General features: G+C 38.5%; 1 protein-coding gene across 1 annotated transcript in view; it reads right to left on the bottom strand.

Annotated features, from left to right (window-relative positions):
* LOC105625746 overlaps positions 1 to 8,191 on the bottom strand; it is a 75,152-nt gene extending 66,961 nt beyond the window's left edge. The window contains exons 1-2 of the mRNA XM_012207067.1: positions 8,185 to 8,191; positions 7,757 to 8,022 (exon numbers count right to left, since the gene is read on the bottom strand). Of these exons, the coding sequence (XP_012062457.1) occupies positions 7,757 to 8,022; positions 8,185 to 8,191 (273 nt within the window). The remainder of the gene's footprint in view (positions 1 to 7,756; positions 8,023 to 8,184) is intronic.
* Positions 8,192 to 20,506: the final 12,315 nt, after the last annotated feature.

Raw genomic sequence — 20,506 nt, 5'->3', positions numbered from 1 at the left:
CGCGACGCTTCTAATTGATGCAGTTCACAGATGGAATACATGCTAATAAAGTGTGTCCCGTCAACCGTAAAAAAAAACACGCAGTGACGCGCGTGGCTAATGAGCTCTTAGTCATTCGCGCGATTCGCGAACGGGTATTATTTATCGCGCCGATTTTGTGAGGATAAATCGTAAATTAGGTCCATCATACACGCGGGCGACGCTTGTTGCTTCTCTGCTCTCGGCATTCGAACGGTACTTCCCGTATGGGCGCGATTAGCGTCGATTAATACTGGCTATCCTCGCTCGCTTCCCATCAGTAATCAGAATTTTTTCGAGGAAACAGAACGATCGTGTACCGGCCGTCAGAATTTTTCCGCGCGTAGATAACGATCGTGCGCCGGCAATTAGAATTTTTGTTGGGCCCGGATAAGAATCGTGCCCGGGCGATCGGAATTTTTATAAAGATCGCGCGGCGATCGTGAGCGTCGGATTAAATCCACCATATAAGACTCAAATCCGATCTGTTATCGTTATCGCCTTAATACATTTGTAGAGAAATCGATTCACAAGAATAAATATATCTCTAGCGGTGGTGAGAGAACGCAGAGATAAATTAAGCCCACACTGTTAAATCTATAATGTCAAATTTAACTTTATGTAAGTCGTTACTATTCCTACTCAATATATCAATTATTTTATACTAAAACAAGGTTAAATTTGATATATTATATATAATGTCAAATTTGCTTCGAATAACGATATATTGAATAGAAGTGATAGCGATTTAAAAAGGCATAACAGAGTAGAAAAAGGCTTTTTTTGTCAATTTTTTTTTAAGTAACTATAAATTCAATTATGTGAAATTTAACACTAAAGATTTAACAGTGCAAGGAAAATTGTAACGTGAAGTTCTAAAATGAAAAGAAATTCGGAAGAGTAATTGAATTTCGGAAGAGTAGATCCGAGTTGCAGTAATATTTTTCGCAATAAAATTATTTACAGGTTAAGATTCCTAAGATGTCTATAATATGAGCATCAATATTATTAAATTACTTATAAATTTTATATGTAATATTAAATAATACTCTAATTCTATTAGGATTATATTTCAAGACTAAAAATTAAATTCGGCGCGCAGTTTGTAGGATTGGATACGAGTATGTAATATATACCAAATTATTTAAATACTAAAAATCCAGCTTGACTATTTAGAATCTTTATTTTCTATTGAAATTTTCTATTTTATTGAAAATCGAAAATTTGTTCGAAAATTTTTGTATGAATTATTTCCCAACTCTATCTAGCTAAAGCTACCTTATTTACCGCGACTGGCGGTAAATCACAGGAATTGATTCTTCCCGATGCGGTGGTTACTCTGACCAAACTGTATTGTTCTCCCGTTGCTGCGCTAGCACATACACGCGAACGGGGTAATGGAAGTCTAAATGTCAGCGTAAATATTCATCGGCCGCGCGCACACTGCAAAACGATCGCGTTGGATTTTCGTTATTTATGCTCTTACGACCGTCGCGTTGTGGTGAAGACCGTATTCTCAAATATCCGTCTGGGTTCGCCTCAGTATCGAGAGACGGACGGTGGCGCTTTTATGCCTGCGTTAAAATTTTATTGTCGCCTCGAACTCGCGCGGACAATCTCGACGCGCTGCCCGTATATCATAAGTGGGCGTAAAGTGACATCGTTACTTATAAAATCAATTGTCATTCGCGGAACATGTTGTCACGAAACGCGCCCTCACGCTAGATTGTTAAACGAACTTTGTAAAGGATAACGGCGGCTTTCATAAACGGAGGTTATGGCGCGCGAATACGGAGCCGTAGTCAAATACGACGTCAGTCGAAGGCGGCTAGACCACTTGTATTAATATGTTTGGCGCAATGGGGAAATTATGTGTGTCGTATATCCACTTCAGCTTTTTTCACCCATATTCTATCTCAGCCTGTGATTTATCGCTCGTAATGTTCTACATTCTGCAACTTGCTTCATGTAATCCTTAGAGCTTTAAACACAGAGCTTTAAATACTTCTTTAATCGTGTCCCATATAAATCGCAAATTGAAGAAGTAGTTACCATTTATAATTATAAATAATCGAAAGTATAATAATTTCGATATCGAAAGCAATTTCGTTTTGATACTATAATGCGGATACAACGTATCGATGTATCACTTTTACGTATCTCGACCTAACACGCAATTGCAATTTGTTTCATTGGCGTTTGATCGCGAGAACTTCCAACAAGGCATGCCGAAACACCGCATTGTACCGTGCATGCTGCATTCAATCGCATTTATGACGCCACTTATCGTAAGTGGCGTATAAACGGCAATAAGGTCTCAATCGCCTCTCGGCTACCAACTAATTCCGCACCGTTTATGGTCTTATATCTTCGATGACGATTTACGAATGCGACGATTCGTCCAATTTATTAAATGTACGTGAAGCGATTGTATACTCATTCTCTCGAGATATATGTGACAAGTGTGACAAGTGCGACGAAATAGAAATGAAATGCCAGACAAGGTATATATTTCACAGATTATCATCAAATTATCTTGCTATTTCTGCGATAAAATGAATTCCACGAAATGAGATTAATACACGAAAAGAATGATTTTACTGAAGCATCTACAAATTTTACTAAATATAATAGCTTTAAAAATAACTTTGTTGGATCATCAAAATAATTACGTAGGAATCTCAAGCATGATAAGCAATGCTGTAAAAAATTTTGACATTCTATAGCAACCAGTTTAAAGGTCTGTATCTTCAGGTCTGAATTTAACTAAATGTATTTAGATACTACTGCAAAACAATCCTTTTCGTACAATTGTATGATTGTCTCAGGTAAGTAATTAAACACTTAAAGATTTTTTATTTGTAAAAACTAGAGAGAGATGATAATAAAATATTAATAATTATATTAATAATAACATAATTTCTTAATTAATAAATATAATTTTCCTTCCTCTTCCGATAAGTCAAATCATGGTGTTAAATCGATACACAATCTCTCTCTTGTTAAATATAGTTAAGGATTTAATAAAAAAGAAACATAAGAGAATAATAATAGAAAATCTCTTATGTACTTAGCTAACGATGTAAAATATCGATACAATGACGTATCTAAAAAAATGTTAAGTGCCGCTTTTCAGAGCCATGCTCTGAAAAAAATGTCTCTTTATCTGCTTTATAAGTAAACGTAAACAATTGTGCATACTAAACAAATATAAAACTATTCCAAGGAATAAACGGAAAGGTGAGAAAACAGATCGTAAAGCGCGGGCGAGTATAATTAATTATATCGCGAAGCAATCAAAATATGCCGAAGTAAAAATAGCAGAATGATGAATAATAAAACGCGTGAATTTACATATATGTCAATTATAATAATGTCATTCGTCGCGAGAATTCAATCAAAAGCGGCATACTTCTTTAATTCAATCGTTTATCATACGTTTATTTTTTAAAACAAGTATCTATTTCAATATATCTATCATCAGTTGGGATTATATCAAATAATCCTAGCTGATGAAACTAAACAGAAGAAAGAAATTTCATATACTCCCTTTCTCATATCTTTCCATATCATGTCAAATAAATTAAAACTTTACTAAAAAAAAAGTGTCTAATATTAAGATATTATATTATTATTATTATTAATGTATTATTAATATTTTATTTTCTCTCTTTATTTTTTAAATACTTACAGATATTTTAGTTTTAAACTTTTTCAATAAATGTTAAACATAAAATGTTGGAAAAGTTTAAAACTAAATGTTTAAAAAATAGAGACGAGAATAAAATACTTTAATATCTTAAAATTAAACACATCTTTTTTCAATTATTATAAATAAATAAAAAAAGAAGTGTTTAATTTTAAGTTTAATGTTAAATTATTACGTGAATGACATAAATCAAAAACTGGATACAATACAAAAAAATGTGTGTCAACAATTATTATTCTCTGTTAAAAGCTTAATCGTGTTAATGCAAATACAACAGCTATTATAAAATTGAAAATGCGATAATATAATACAGAATTTATTTTATTGGTTGAAGCTCTCGCTTAAAAATATTCTCCAAAATAATATACTCTGCAGGTACATTATCATTAATGCCAGACAAAATGTATTATCTGCCGACGCGTAAGGCAACTCCTCACGCGACTGAAACTCGTAAACTTATCGTGAATGTCTTTATAATAATGACTTTGCAGAAGACGGAAGCCCGTCACGGTTTCACCCGTTAATCGCCGTTTAATTTGCACCTCTCGCAACGGTACTTACCGACGACAAGATCGTTTGGTGTAAAAGGCTATGTTAAGTCGCGAATGAACCATCGAGAAAAATCATATCGCGTGGCTCGCGTCTGAGCGAAACATCATACGAAACGTTGTATAAGATAAAACTAAATAAATTAACCGAATAATGAAACTTTGTGGTAAATTTCGGACGAGATAAAAGAAACACCATGCACATTGCAACGGTAATGCAAATTTCAAGATGGAAATTGCCATGGCGACTTGTTAGCCGGTTAGCGTCGAATGCACGGACGCGTTCACCGTAACCGAAGTATGATATTGCAAAAATTCTCCGATAACGACCTTTCCCGTTATGAAATATGACACTTCAGCGACGTTAAACTTTAGACGATCATGGTATTCGTATGTCAAGTGACAACAATTCTTATGCATTGTGAACGTATATAAGTAATGTATGATAACTTTAATTATAGAAATGCATAATTCATTTATGACTGAATATATTGCCGATATAGCAATGAATTTACCTCACTTTATATTCACGCAGGTGTCCTCCATCAAGCGGCAATCCACCATTTTACAGACAACTCTTCCATCTTCGACAAACGATTAATTATTACATCTCGCGAAACGTTTCCGCATACGACGGACTGTAAATTCAAATCTGCATCATTCGCTGATATCTCTATGCAATCGAGATGGTGTAAATGCCAACGTACGATCGCGATATGTTGTCGCAGCGATTTAGTGATTTACATTTGTGTGACATAATAGCGAATCATAATCGCAAGTGAAGCAATTTCCATTTCCACGCGAGGTGCCGAGATATAATGACTGTTAATGATATCTTCGAGCAATCGTCGTACCGCTGCATCCAATTAGTCGCGCTAAGTTACGATAATATCTCGGCCGCGGAAGAATATCCGCGTCGTAAGTCACGCCTACGAGAAATACGGTTTCGATGCTCGGGACGGTATGGAGAACGGGTGTCATCAATCGGCTGCTTAAGCGCCTCGATATGCGTTATCTTGGAAATAAAATGTTTACTATGAGATAAATATGTGCCTAATAAGAAAAGATCTATAAGGTAGAGGTATCAAAACAACGCGTGCTATTTTAAGTTCTCCATCCTATTTACGTGCTCGTCGACGAAACGTTGACTGATGCTAATATTTGAGTGGTACTTATGTACTATATATATGAGGCTTGATTAATGTTCTTAATTTTCCAGAAAACTCTAACCTTTGTTTCTTTTTTTCAGAAAAAAATGGAATAAAGGTTAGAATTTTTCCGTTGATTTTATTTTTCTGGAAAATTAAGAACAGATTTTTGAAAAAAAAACGGTATCACATACAATTTTAAAAATGCACAAAGCAAGCATTTTTCAATACAAAAAATGATTAGATATAATGAACAGAACAAGGAAAATCGAATTAATTATAAGGAGTTAGGAAAAAGTCAGAGATTGAATTGTCTATCTTGGCTTTATTCTTTATGCTGATACTTATTAAAACACTTAAAAGTGGAAGAAATCTGGAGAATCTTAAAATCATTGATGTAGAGAAACAATAACGCTAAAAGAAAATTCGTTAAAAGAAAATTCTTAGAAAAATATAATAATTTGAGAAAAAACTTTTTTTCTCAAAATGTCCGAACATTTTTCTGGAGCTAAGAACATTAGTCTCTATTTTAATTGAACAAATAGATCACCACATAATATAACGTTAAAACTATACAGAAAAATCTGTAATATCTGGTTGCAAATGGAATGAATCAAAAGATTCTGATTATATCAATCAGAATTCCGGTCTCAACTAAAATTCTAATTGTAAGTTTAATCAGAAAATTCTTATAAATAATAATTCTTATAAATAAAAATTCTTTCCGATTCGTTCATTTTCAACCAGAATTCCAATTAATCCCATCAGACAGTTTTCTCAGTATTAAAATAAACTCGAATTCTTATTGTGTTTACGATTTCGACATGGATTTCATCTGCGAGCGCACCGCATCTTCAAATTTCCCTTTCCCCCGAGAATTCTGTCGGGCGGGATACACAAATCGTGAAGAGAAAGTGTCCACAAAAACGGGAATTGTAATGCTCTCGCGGTGTATGCCACCCGTCTTCTCCCGTCGAGTATTCCGTACTTAAATTTGAATACGCCGACGTGTCATCGAAGTGCTTCGCCGTCACTCGGAGATACGCGTGCTTCTTCAGCATGGTATTTCACTACTTGTAGTTCCAACATCGTCGCAAATGCTTCACCGATTTATTTTTCATTCGAATATTTTTGTTCTCGTAAGGGCGAAGATGCGCGTGGCTCGTATCTTTTGTCAACTCAAGTGACAATGGCACCTCATCTCGTTCCGGCATCTCGACTTCTCAAAGCACTTAGCGAATCGTTCTCAATTATATCGTACGACACCTCAAAACGCTAATTGACATGGAACGTAATAATATCGTCTGATGTAATCTCGAAGTACTGAAATACTCCAAAACATCTGATTGCTCGCCTCGTGATGGATCAAAATTATCGCGAATTAATAATCACAAATAGAAGTATTGGGTATTATAAAGTTCGTGCCGATTTTGAAAGAAAATTGAAACGCAGAAGATTTAAATTTTTAATTTCATTTATTAAATTTAAATCTTTTGCGGCATGAACTTTCCGGATACATGATAATGAGTATCAAAACACCATAACTGTAAATAGAAATAATTATAACATAGGAACGTGTACAAATAAGTAGTAAACAATATAACAAATATTTTATAAATTTCATGTTTGAACTTTCATGTATATATAATTAAAATTTATTTCGACGTCGAGATTAGATTCGGACATCGCATCGTTGATAAGCAGACCATAAGAATTTAGGAAGCAAAATGATATATTGCTTCCTGAAATAACAAGAACATCAAAACATAGACTCGCTAGTGCGACACATGAAAAATGGAACAAAATAAAATTTCCAAACAGAACAAATCGCTAAACATGTCAAAGTCAAACGATCAAATTCTTATGGCGCACTTAAGTTGATTAATCTGAACAGAAAAAAATAAAAAATCCAAAGGATAAGAGAAACCCGATTATCAAATCAATCAGTTTACCGACGAGGCCATGAAAATGCCTATGGAATTGGATCGTATAGTTGTCATTTCTAATGATGCGTCTAAAATCAAGACTCGTTTATTCGACGCTTTCAGACAACGTGATTCATCCACCGAGCGATCATTTAGAGCGAGGCGTGCAAATTCACCGCATGCCTCGTCGGACGCACGCTTGTCGGCTTAAAATGTTAAGGCGGATAAGCAGCCGCGACGAAAACGCGACGGGATTTCGCGCGAGATGGAAAGATGGACAGCTCCGTCGGACTGTCATGCGCGGCACGCGGCATGACTAATTAATCCTAAGCCCTACAAAGAGTTATTTCCGTCGATCAGCCGATGATCGACTTAGCGATGCTCGTAATTATCGCGACCGTGACGAACCTGCCGTCGTAAATCGCCGAGAAAAGCCGGCCGGCGTGATTTCGATCGCGTCTCCGTAGCCGGTTGTTCTACCTCAGATAAATTTATCTCGTTAATTGCATCGCGATCGACCAATCGACGGGCTTGCACCGTACCATTGGTTCGCGGCGTGTGCCGGTAACGGTAGGTGAACAGTACCGTAAGAAACCGATCCGGCCGGTTCCGCCGATAATCGATTTTTTGACGATCATCGGCGATTTCATCAAGAATAGAAGGTCCTTTAAATCCTATAACAGAGGATACTTTCTATTTGGTAATACAAATCAACATAACTGTCGTTTTATCTTTGTTACTCACGGAATTGTCAAGAAAAATAAAATGATATTTGTGTCAACTTGTCACTAATGTCCATTTCTAATGCTGATTAATTTTAATCTCAGTTAACTCACTTTTCATCTTCTAGTTCTAAAAATTGGTGGAAACGAGTATAAATGGAAAGAAATTTGTCAAAATTTTGTCAAAACAAGAGTGAAAAAAAATATATATATATATTGTTTCTTGTTATACAATCTAAATTCTAAGTACTTTAAAAGATTTTAAAGAATGATCTCTCTACTAATTCAATACGAAAACTTTATGATATATATATATATCACTTTATGTGATTAAAACAGTTAGTTTCGCAAGATGTCAAAGTTGAAGAAACAATTTCGGTTTTTTTTTTCAAAAGTTTCGAAAACCACTAGAATTATTTTAATGAAACTTAGCATGTTTCTTTGTATAAGAAATCACCCCTTAAAGATTTTTAGATACGTATCTTTGTATGCTATCTCATTCTTATAATTATCTTACTTATTCTACTGAAGTTGACAAGAATGACAGACTAATCAAAAGTTTATCATCTCGTGGTCAGATTCTTTTATAAATCAAGTCTCTAGTCTAGAAGAGCTTATTGCGCCACACTTTCGCGATTTCCCACGGTATTCAGATTGTATGTTAAAATTGATGATAGAAAATTTGAATGGTGGATTACACTCTTTCCTTATTAATCGAATTAATCGAGATCGATCGCTTTATTTCCTTATTGACGTAATAATTTATTAATAGGTTGAGAAAAAATCGGCAACAATCGTATGCTGTGAAATACTAGAGAAAATTATTAATCTCGCGGATAGCCGATAATACATTGTCAAGAGTCGCAAAAATCTTATAGATACGATTGTGCTAAAAATCATCAGCTAATATCTTTTGACGATTGATAGAAGATCGTTTCGCGCTTTCCTCGATAACGCAATTAAATATCTTCGAGGGGTGCAGCAGGGGAGAAGAGAGAGATACTAGACTCGACTAATACGATTTCGTCTCGTGGAATTCTGAAGAATATTATCAGACAAGTCGTTATCTACACACATTCTACAAATAAAAGATAATCATTCTTCGCTTATCCTTCTGCATCCTGACAGGACGCGGCGCCCGCGTGGGTATCATGAAAGAATACAGGTGTGATTGTCTCGATAGGATATCTCTATTGAAAGCACCGTTTATTATTCCGCGTAAAATGGTCATTTCTCGAAACTGGGAAACGACGAAGAGACGCATACGACGTATATCTCCATCGTGGCATTTGTCATCGCGTCTACGAGATCGATATTCCTCGCGAGCGACGGCCGTGTGAGAAACGACAATAACGAGAATTTCTATCGACTACTTAGTGGATAAGTCTTGGCGACATTTAACCGCACATAAATTTTGTACGATTAGACATAAATTATCAGACGGTTTCACCCAATGTATCTCCTCGCAAAGATTGTGCTCGCAGTCATAACACTCATGAACAGTCGCGTGTGGCTGAAAATAGTCGTTATTTGTACGACGACAGTCAGTAGGCAGGATCTCTTTTTCCGTTCTACACTGTACCGTCATTAGCCACCCTTAGATCCGCCACGGCGGATCTGCTACATTTCAAATGTCCCGACAGTATCTCCGGCCGCATCCGCGTCTATAAACACGAACGGAAATATACTCTACTCTCCCCCGCGGCGGTTGCCCATTCAATACGTAGTGGTTAGTTTCATTCACAGCTAATCCCCACCCTCGTGGATTCCGCGCGTTTAATACGCGTGCATGTTTTCGGCCGTGCGGATGGACGTGGCTAAACAAACTGTACTGTACTTAGGTTCCTCACTTATAGCGTTTTCGACCGTAGCGGGTTTGGACCGATCTGGATTGGATTAATGATGTTGCATGCTCTACTATTGGTAGAACATGTAATGTTAATCAATAGTGGAGCATATGCGACGTTGTTAATCCAATCCAGATCGGTTTAAACCTGCTGATCGAAAATATTATCAGGTACTTTCTTTAGATCCCTCCGATTGGCAGCGATGAATTTTACATTTTTCAATGAAACCAAAGGAAAATCATAAAATTAATTTCATCGGGATGAAAAACGTCGGGATGGAATCTGCATTGTCATTGTATCACTCAACGAAGGCCATCAGTCGGGAATAACGCCCCGATCGGTGCTCCGACTTGCAACGATAAAATTCTTGTCGCCCCAAAAAAAAAAAGAAAAAAAATGACGTGTACTCGAGTCGCCGATTATAACGTAATTGAATGGAGATTACAACGTAGATCGCGCGTTGATTGCTTCGGATAATTTTGTTATCTCTCTGCAATTATATTTATATACATTTCTCATCTTCTCGCTATAAAGCAATTCGATCGAGTTTACACATAATATTGCACAATTTCGTCGAGATATTTCAAGAATTTCTACAAATACACTGTGTGTGTGTGTGTGTGTGTGTGTGTGTGTGTGTGTGTGTGTGTGTGTGTGTGTTATATATATATATATATATATATATATATATATATATATATATACACACATATCTCTCTGTCGAGTAGTTAGATAAAACAGAGCTTGAAATATATATAGTATCAGATTTTTTTTAACTTGGATCCTCTGATATTGTTTTTTAGGCTACATTCCAAAATTTTCTGAGGAAAATTTTATCCATAATATAGTATATGTTACGTGTAACATTTCGAGTAAAATTTTTCTCAGAGTGGATGTTTTGGAATGTAGTCTTAAATAGTAATTCTTTTGAAATAGTAAGTAAATATTGACCGAGAAACGTTTAACACGAAGCGAAGAAGGACGTTTGTTCAAGTTTTGAGCTGGAATTTGTAAAATTTACACAAAAATATTATTAGACATTAAGATCTATTTTAGTCAAATAGGTTCTTCGCTTATTTGTACTGATTTTATATTTCATAAATATAAAATCATCAATAAAAATCGGAGCACTTGTGCAATATGTAAAGTATAACACGGTCAATAGTACTGTTAGTATTAACAAATATTGACAATATTACTAATCATGTGTGATTAATATTGATGAATTGTACAGAATACTGACGATGACCTAGATTTTAATTCTCCTGCATCAGTGACTATATTTACACGGCATTCTTAATCGAGTTCAAATAACATCTGTAGTTATGAAACTGACAATCATAGGAATATAGATTCCTGTGAAAAATGGAATGACTGTGATTGTCCAGTTTCATAACTACGAATAATGTTATTAAACCCGATTAAGAGTGCCGTATAAATGTAGTCAATATTGCATTATTAGAGATCCATATGTCACAGTATATCACAATCAACACAAAAATTTTAACATGCATGTCTTAGAAAGTCTACTATACTATATTTTTAAGTTAAAATTAATATTTTACTTTTTACAGTATTTTACTGCTCGTATAAGATTGTAAAAATATTAATGTACTAAAATATTAATGTCAGTATTATTGATCCAATATTATTAATCAGTATTATTAACCGTGTATAGAATCATCTTATTAAGAGGATTGATCAGAGTTTTTCCTTTCCATGAAATGAAGAACCTTAATTAGTTGATTCTCTTATGCTATATGCGTTATACAAAGATATGTGCTCCAATCTTATAGCTTCACAGTGACTTAGTATCGAGTCTTTGCATTACAACCGTAATAGTGATTAACGGGATTGGAAAGTGAATCTGCATGTAAAAGGTAAAAAGCTCAGTGATATACTCGCTCTGACTCGTTTCAACGAATCGTTTATGTCCATACATGTGCGCATTTATAATACTTTATATGAAGGGGTAAGACCGGTTTAGAAGTGAGATGAGCGACGTGTCATTGCTCGCGCGAGTATATGAAAAAATTTCTGAAAGCCACTATTGACACGTGGTAACATGTTGCACGGAAAATGCGTCGTTCATCGTGATTCTTCCGGATAATGCTCACTGAAGTCAACGTCTAGACGCGCGCGCATGTCGGATGTGTACTTCATTGCATACTACGTGCAATGCAGCCGTCTCTCGCGGGCATCTAAGTGTTAGTATGTATGTAGTATATACGCACGTATAGAAAGGAACGAATCGAGGCGCATGCAACACGTGCACGCGCACAGAGGCGGATCACCGCACGCCCTGCATCGCGCAAAACCAATAGTAAAATGCGACTTAATAGATAGCCGTCATTTGCGTCGCGGACAGTGGCGATTAATAAACCGATCTCGCAGAAGCAATTAAGTGGCTGAGACGTCACTTCATTAGGGATAAAAGGATTCGACATGGCAACTTTGTGTGCTTTGATCTTTCTGTAATGAAATACCGTAAAGGTGATATTTCATAAAAACGTCAGCGTGATCACGTAGTGTCACTTTGACGTTTATAGTTATTTTCTATTTTCATACAAGTGATACTGAGTCTAAATAGTGATGTAAATATTTTATACTCACATAATGACGTCACTACTTGCTTACTTTGGTGACAAAGTTATCGCATAACAGGTTCATAATCTCACTTTTAATGTGAAGTTCAATGAAGCATATGGTTTCGAGGTTGTGTAGATTGTAGATAAAAACTCAGTTGAATCTCACTTTGTCGGAATAAAAAGGACGGTGCGTTCAATTGAGTTATGACATCATAAATAAGAATTATTTGAATTTTGATATAAATGGAAAGCAACTAAACGGTAAAAGTTGAACTTATGTAACTTTCAGCATTAGTTTGTTCAGTTCAAGAGTTCGAAGTTAAAGTACATACATGATACTCCTTTTCATGCATTTTCACTGTTTAACGTCAATTATTTTTCATATAACAACCTATTTCGACACCGAAAACGAGTATCATGAAACATGAAAATGTACTTTAAACACTTGACGACAACAGAAATATGTAGCGAGCACGAAGTCGTCAAGCGCAGTAAAAACTCGTCGACTATATTTCGCGAAAGAGGACGTAAGAATGTTACCTCAGGGTAGGCGATTTTACTTCATTCCGTGAGATCGATGCGGGTGCAGGTGGGAGGAGAGGACGTCAAGCGCTCAGAGCGTTAATAAATCGACGGTCGCGCGCCGTGCAATCAAATCCACCGCGATCGGCCTCTGCAATCTGCACGTACGCGTACGTGAAATCGAGAGGAAAGGGGGAGGAGAGAGTACGAAGGTGGGGGACCGGGAAGCTGCCGAAATTACAGCCATTATCGCGATAGAGGTGAGAACCGACCGATGTTTGCTTAACCCGATCGGAAATCGACGAGAGGTCGAGCACGATCTCCTCCCCCGATTCCGCGTACCGATTCCCGACGGGAGAGAGAGGGAGCGAGGGAGGGAAAGAGGAATAAGGGCAAACAAGGAGAGCGTTGTTCACCCCGAAAGATGGGCGGACTGCGCCGTTTAACCCGCGAGTTAACGGGGCGTATCCCGCGAAACGGTGCAACCACGATTTACGATCTCACGTTTCACGCTCGCATCGCCTGTACAAGGTGATTTCACTCAACCGCGTTCTCTTTTAGGTAAATATTACTATAAATAATTAAAACGAGTAGAGTTTGAGAAAAATCGTAAATTCGATATCGTTATATAATAAATAAATAAATAAATACACTGAGATCCGTTTCAATGTAGTTAATTTTAATCTCAGTTTAATTTACTCTTCTTCTTTTTCTAATCCTTGGAACTAGAAAAAGATGAAGCGTAAATTGAATCGAGATTAAAGTTAATTTACAATTGGTAGAAATGGACCGATAAATATTCTGGTTAAACCAATAAAAAGACTTAACCAGAATGGTATTTTTGTGAAACAGAATTTCTAAATATATTTATAACTAAATTCTAAATATATTTATATAAGAAACTCTATTTGGCCTCATCAAAATATCATTCTGATTAGACCTTTTTGTTAATTTATCATAACCAGAATTTTGCTTTGAATCGTTAGATGCTTATTGTAACAATTTATTGTGGAACAGAACTATGCGGTCGTTTAAATACATTTTTGTACCTTCTTTTCTTTCTTTTTCGTACATTAAAAAAAAAAATTCTGATTGAAAATGGACAAATCAGAATTTTCTAGTTAAATCTGCTGGAATTCTAGTTGAGGTAGCTAGAATTCTGATTGTCCATTTCTCTATCAGAATTACTATTTAATCCAATCAGACGATTTTTCTCGGTGTATCAGCGACTTTCCCTTTCGATCTCTCGTTGTTTTTATCTTCACTCGACGCGCTCGACTCACGAATTTATTGTTTCTCACAATGGTATAATACGATGATCATCGTTGAAATGCGTTAAAGTTGAATGTCTCTCTCAAATTGTTTACGTCGCACGCGGCATGACGTCGATATAGAGCCTCTCACGCACGCGTCTGCAAGGATATCGCGTTTCCCGCGTTTTTACATCCCTTTTTTTTTCTTATTTACTCAAGACTAGTTAGAGCTCAAAGAAACCTCGTTTCTAGCTCGTACATTTGATTATGTTAATTTCGACACGCGGCGAGAAAAATTAACGGCGCGACTCGGTGGCGGTCAATCAATAAATTATCCTGTCAATGATTCTGCAAACCTAGCGAGTGAATAATTATCGTGAAATATTTTCACTCGGTCGTGAGAATAGATCCAGATCGATCTGCTATTTTCTCGGCTATTTTATTCTTAGCTTATATATAATAATTAACAGAAATATATATTACTACATCTTGAGTTCATATGTCGAATATATATATATATATATATATATATATATATATCACGTCACGAAAATATTCAGATTAAATAAGTATGTAAACATTTGCGACGTTTTACGTCATATTTAATCGTTTACGCGTAATTACTTGAAAAGACTCACCAGAATGAAGCAACGTAGGGATTTCCTGCGTAGCTGCAACTCAAAGTGGAAACTCGAAGTGTTCAGTTTCTGCGACAGCAGCACCACGGACGTTAAATTTTCCTCGATGTCTAACAAATTCTTATGGGGATTCACGATTTTTCAGAAGACGATTTGTCGAACATCTTGAACAAAGATCCGATCAGACGTAACGATCATCAAGATATTTACGAGCAGCTCGTGTGAAGTAAAAAAAGAGCCGTCGCGCGAGTTACTTGACGTGTACACTCCTTGAGATATTATTGTCGACGGGTTTGCTTTCGAGATCTAAGCAAATGAATTCTCAACCGTATAAGCTCGAATATAACGGTACCGGACATTTCGCTCAGAGAAATATCATTCGATTCTCTTCTTCATCGCGGAGACATCAGACAAACTAATCGAAAAATCCATGAACCCTTCGATGACTTTCGCCGTTTCTAAAATCTTGCACGATTTCCATTCACTCCTTGACGTAAGTCTAAAATACTTTCTCGCGTTGCATCGATATCCCTCGTCGGAATGCATAATATTATCGGCGTGGCCGTTCTCCTTGAATTTCCGAGAAAATCACAGATAGGCATCCGCGAGCTTCCCCGAATCGCATGGGTCACGAAAAATCGGCAGGGCGTCCCACTGAACGAATTTCAAAGGCGAGTCGCGACGGGGTCCTCTCGCATGGCACACTTAACACACGCGAGAAACGCGTGTAACGTTACGCAAATACAGACACGTTTGATCGTAAATAGACAAGACACGTTGACACCAGCCGAGCACCGAGAGTGACACCAAAGATCCGTATCGAAGTCACGAAACACTTTGTTTCTCACCGCGGTAACGAGAGACGGGAAGAAAATCGTAGGTGAAGGAAGCGCCACAGGCGCGTTATCTCGGTATGTAAACGCGCTTCTCGCTCGTTCTTACCTCTAGTTTCCGTTCCTTCGGAGAAAGAAACGCGAGACGCATAATTTACGTGCATTACGCGAGATATATGATGGTCCCGATCGAGTGGAGAGAACTATACGTTACTTCCTTCCGATCGCGTCTCGACACTGATACCCTCCGGCTGCAACAATTTGAGGCCAGATGGTGCCTCAAATATTGTCCTCTCGTATTTAGGAGAGTTTTTGGAATTTTTTTCACCAACGTAGATTTTATTTACTTTCTTCTTGAGAGTATATGACATCTGATTTAGAATTTTGAATTTATTGTTACTCTCAGATTACTTTTATAATTTCTTGATAATTCTATGTTATTTTTTTTAACTTCCTGATATAACTATAAATAATTCTAACTATACCAGTGTCCTGTCTTTTCTTTGTTTATATTCTTTACTGAGAAAATGATGATTGTTGCGATTACACTACGTTTCACGCACTATCTTGACGCTCTCAGCAATAAAATAGCGACTGTTGATCACACGATGACATTATGTCGACACTCGGCTTGTCGTAGACACAACATCGCTCTGAGAGACGATCGATGATGTCAGATCACTCATCGTTTGTCACCGAAGTCGGGGGAGTCGGGTTGAAAATATTTCCTGCAATTTTTTTCACCGATCTCTTCCGCAAAACCAGTCGATCATGAAATTCGTCGGAGAAATCGTCGTTTCGGAGATAGGACAGGATTTTCTCGATCGCGCGATCGGCTTAGCGCAATTGCCGATAATGGACACGTGTCTTACGACGTTTTCTCCTGTTTTTCCCTTTTTTTTTCCACCGTCGTGCACGGAGAGAGGACGACGGGATATCGCTGGCGCCGCTGCTTGACGTTTTCTGTTCACTTCCTCCCGCGAGAAAACCACCTTCGGGTCGGTCCAGCGCGCAACAACCGTCGTTTACGTAAGCATGCCAAAGAGCGTTGCATTAAACCCTCGCGGTGTCGCGGTTTCGTGTGCGTTAACAAGTTTGTATCCAAGGTCTGTTTTTTTATTTCTGCACTGAAACTCTCTTTGTCGTTTTTATCAAATATCGAACATATATCTATCTCTGTTCAAGTTCCAAAAGTGTACTAGTTCAGCCACAGAAAAGACCTTCATATACATGGGAAACGATTCCGCCGTCGCATCGTCCAGCTGTTCTGTCTCTGAGTCTTTCCTCGCGAGATCAAGATGTCAAACTGGTATCGCGAGCAAAAGATCGCGATATAGGAGCTCGATAATTACGACACTTCACAGATTCTCATCAACGTCCGCCGTCAGATCGCCAGACTTGGAGAATGAAAAATGCCCTATTCCTTTGATTATCCCTGGCACTCCGTTTGATCGCGATCACTTTCACTTCGTTTTTGTTGTTTTCGCTCATTCGGTGGAAAATCCTATGTCTCTTCGGAGTGATGAATCGTCGGCGCGACTCGGAATCCGACCCGCCGTGAAATCGGAACCGATACGCGCTGTAATCCGTCCTCGACGTCGAGAGACCGGGAACGGTGGTACTCGCGTGGAAATCGGGAGTAGCACTGACTCGCTTCGATCGAAGCGACGCGGCGATAGGCAAGATCCTCCCGCTTGCGTGCCGCGCGCAGCGGCGGCTTTTCTCGAGGGATGCGAGTCGTCGGCAGGGTGAAAGTTACTTTGTCCGGATGATCCTTTCACTAACAATATTCAAGCGGTCTTTCTTCTTCTTCTTCTTCTTCTCGATTTTTGGCACTCGCCGAATAAAATGATGGCAAAGAAAATCCGACCATCGAACGAAGTCTCTTTTCGAGTATAGCAAATATAAAGTTTAGACGCTCGATGGACTTCCCTTCGTAATGTCAATGAGAAAGCGACGGAATACCCAGCGCATATATATATACTCTGCGATCAACTTCCTCATGAAAATATAACGACACGTAGCGACACGGCAGCGAACCGATATCGCGTGATCCTGTGCCTCATCGATCGAGCGATCGCTTCTCGCTAATCGTTTCTCGACACGACGATCCTCTCCCTGGCCGAATGTTACGCGGATTACTCCCGCAATGTTCCGCAATGTTTCGGGGTGAGCCGCGGCGTTTGCCGCTCGTCCCCGTACGCGCCGGGCTGACGGTTCGGCGTCCTCGGCGATCGACGATGTGTACTCCTGCGATCGTAAGTATCGTGACCAGGTCGGCGGGGCGACGCATGGCCATACGGCAGAGACACCGTGAAAGCACCGGCGATGACCGTCGCTGACTGGCGGCGCGGCGCGAACGTGAGTCGTGAGTCGTGAGCGTGAACGACTTGTCGTTGTGGCTTGCGCGCGTTGCGAGTGCGATGTGCGCTCGCCGGCTCTCGCTTCACTCGCTTGAGTCTCGCTACGACGCGACACGAGCGCATCGGCATCAGTCGACTCCTCTCACAAACCGCCGCGCCGGCACCACCACCAGACAGAACCCCAAAGCCCGGCACGTCGCTCGCGCGCTCCCGCCTCCCACTCTCCCCGCGCCGCGGGCATCATCTTTCCCCACCATCGCGTCGGGATGCCGGGATGCCGGCATCCTCGGTACCGACGACGACGGGATCCCACCGGCACGCGAATAACAAGCGAGTTTTTTTCGATCGGTCCCTCTGCGTCTACCCTCTCGATCCCGAGGTAGCTTCTCGTGCGAAAGTGTGCGCTTTAACGATCTACCAAGTTTCTAAATATCGTAAATTGTATACTGTATACTATTCGGAGCACGATTATTCGTAATTTATGTAAGAACACTGAAAAAGAATTGTATTAATTGGAATTCTAATGGAAAATGAACAAATTAGAATTTCATAGTTGAACCTATTATAATTCTAGAAATAATCAGCTGTTCAATCATGATGATCGGAATTCTGATTGATATGATTAGAATCTACTGGCTATCATTGAATTTTCAATCAGAAATTTTTCTTAATGCAATTTACTTACACACTTGATTTATTCTTGGAGCACAAAACTGTATTTATTTTAATAATTTATATAATTACTAAGTTTAAGTAGCGATAATTATAACCGCCGAGTTCGGCGATGTCGTAAATGTTGAGTACTCTATGCAGATTTTGTTACGATGATTCGACAAAATATGAATTTCTAGGTGACTTGCAAGTCCGCTTTGTTGTTCATTTTATTGACAACGATATGTATATTACTGACATTAAATATTTATTTGCACTTATTTGTACTATGATTACGAATACTTTCAAAACAAGTAGTGATCTGAATACTTATCATTTCTACTTGTGCATGTAAAGTATCATGTAAAGTATCATTCATCGATAAACAAAATTAAAAGGATAAATGTTTATAAAATCATATTTTTTCATTTCTTTATCTTGTCTGAAGCAACAGACATTTATGCAAATAGTACACAGTTACTGTAAAATTTAAAACACATATATTTATCGACGATAATACTTTCTGAGGTACTTGAACCTTCATTGGTAGTGTCGTCATTACTTCCATTCGATATATCGAAAGTACTTGTTACAAAAAGTGTGAAGCGTTTCTCCTCGAAATTACACGATGCTCAAAAAAAATCGCAAAATTCCAAACAGGAAGGTTTGTTTTCGCTCGAATCCGGCATGTATGTTTTAAACACCGACTGATCCTCGTATCGGGCCACCGAATTAACTTCGCACATCGATTATCCGCGATAATATCAGCACGCTCGCGGGTATATCGCGCTTGCACCTTCGAATCCGTTTATCGCGTCGATAATATTTCGCAGACTGCGCGACACTCTTGTATGTTTCACAATTCACGGTTTCGTGTCTTCCCGGCACGAAACCGGCAGGTTCGACACGCTCCGACCGAACGGCCGGGATGCACCTGTGGATACACGATGCACAACACCCAGGGCTCCGCGTATAAAACACTGCCCCACTCTTGACAGTGGTGGTGAACGACGTCAGACCAATCTCCGGCCACGCGAACCGTCTTAAACTACTTATTTCTTAGCGAGAGATCCGCTTATCTCGATCCTGAAACCGAGATCTCTCTCTCTCTCTCTCTCTCTCTCTCTCTCTCGCTCGCTCGCGCTCGCGCGCGCTAAAAAATACTGCGAAAGATTGCTATGTAGAGGCACGCAAATTACCGGTCTGCGCTTAATTGCGGCGAAATTACGCGAGATTTAATTTTCGTTAAACTCGTCCCATGTTTCGTCCACGTCTCTCGAAAGCTGATGTTCACCGTTCACTATTAAGAGGTCTATCTATTTATGCAACGTGGACGCGCCGGTTGATGACTGGTCAAGAGATATTGTACTGATAATTATACTCTCGCAACACGTATTTGTCTTTATTTTAGGAGAGGAACATATAGTAATTTCATATTGACAATGAAAATATTAAGATTGACAAAGTCTACGGGAATAGAATCTTGTAATTCGCAAAGATTGAGAATATTAAAGTGATTGCTCGCTCCTCCGTTTTATCTCTTCTCTAAAACTGCCGTAAGGAATTGGCGTAATCTTCGTTGATGTATCTATAAAATTATCACCGCGCGCGCCCGCGCGTCGCTTAGCGTGTTAGACCCTCGTTGAAAGCCAAGGTGTATTCTCGTTCTACGAACTGATTTACGCGCATTTACTTCTGGAATTATGACGGTCCTTAGCGGATAAAGGCGGACAAAAAGTTA

This window comes from Atta cephalotes (genome assembly GCF_000143395.1).
Source record: "Atta cephalotes unplaced genomic scaffold scaffold00003, whole genome shotgun sequence".
NCBI lineage: Eukaryota > Metazoa > Arthropoda > Insecta > Hymenoptera > Formicidae > Atta > Atta cephalotes.
This window is presented reverse-complemented; position numbering and strand designations above follow the sequence as displayed.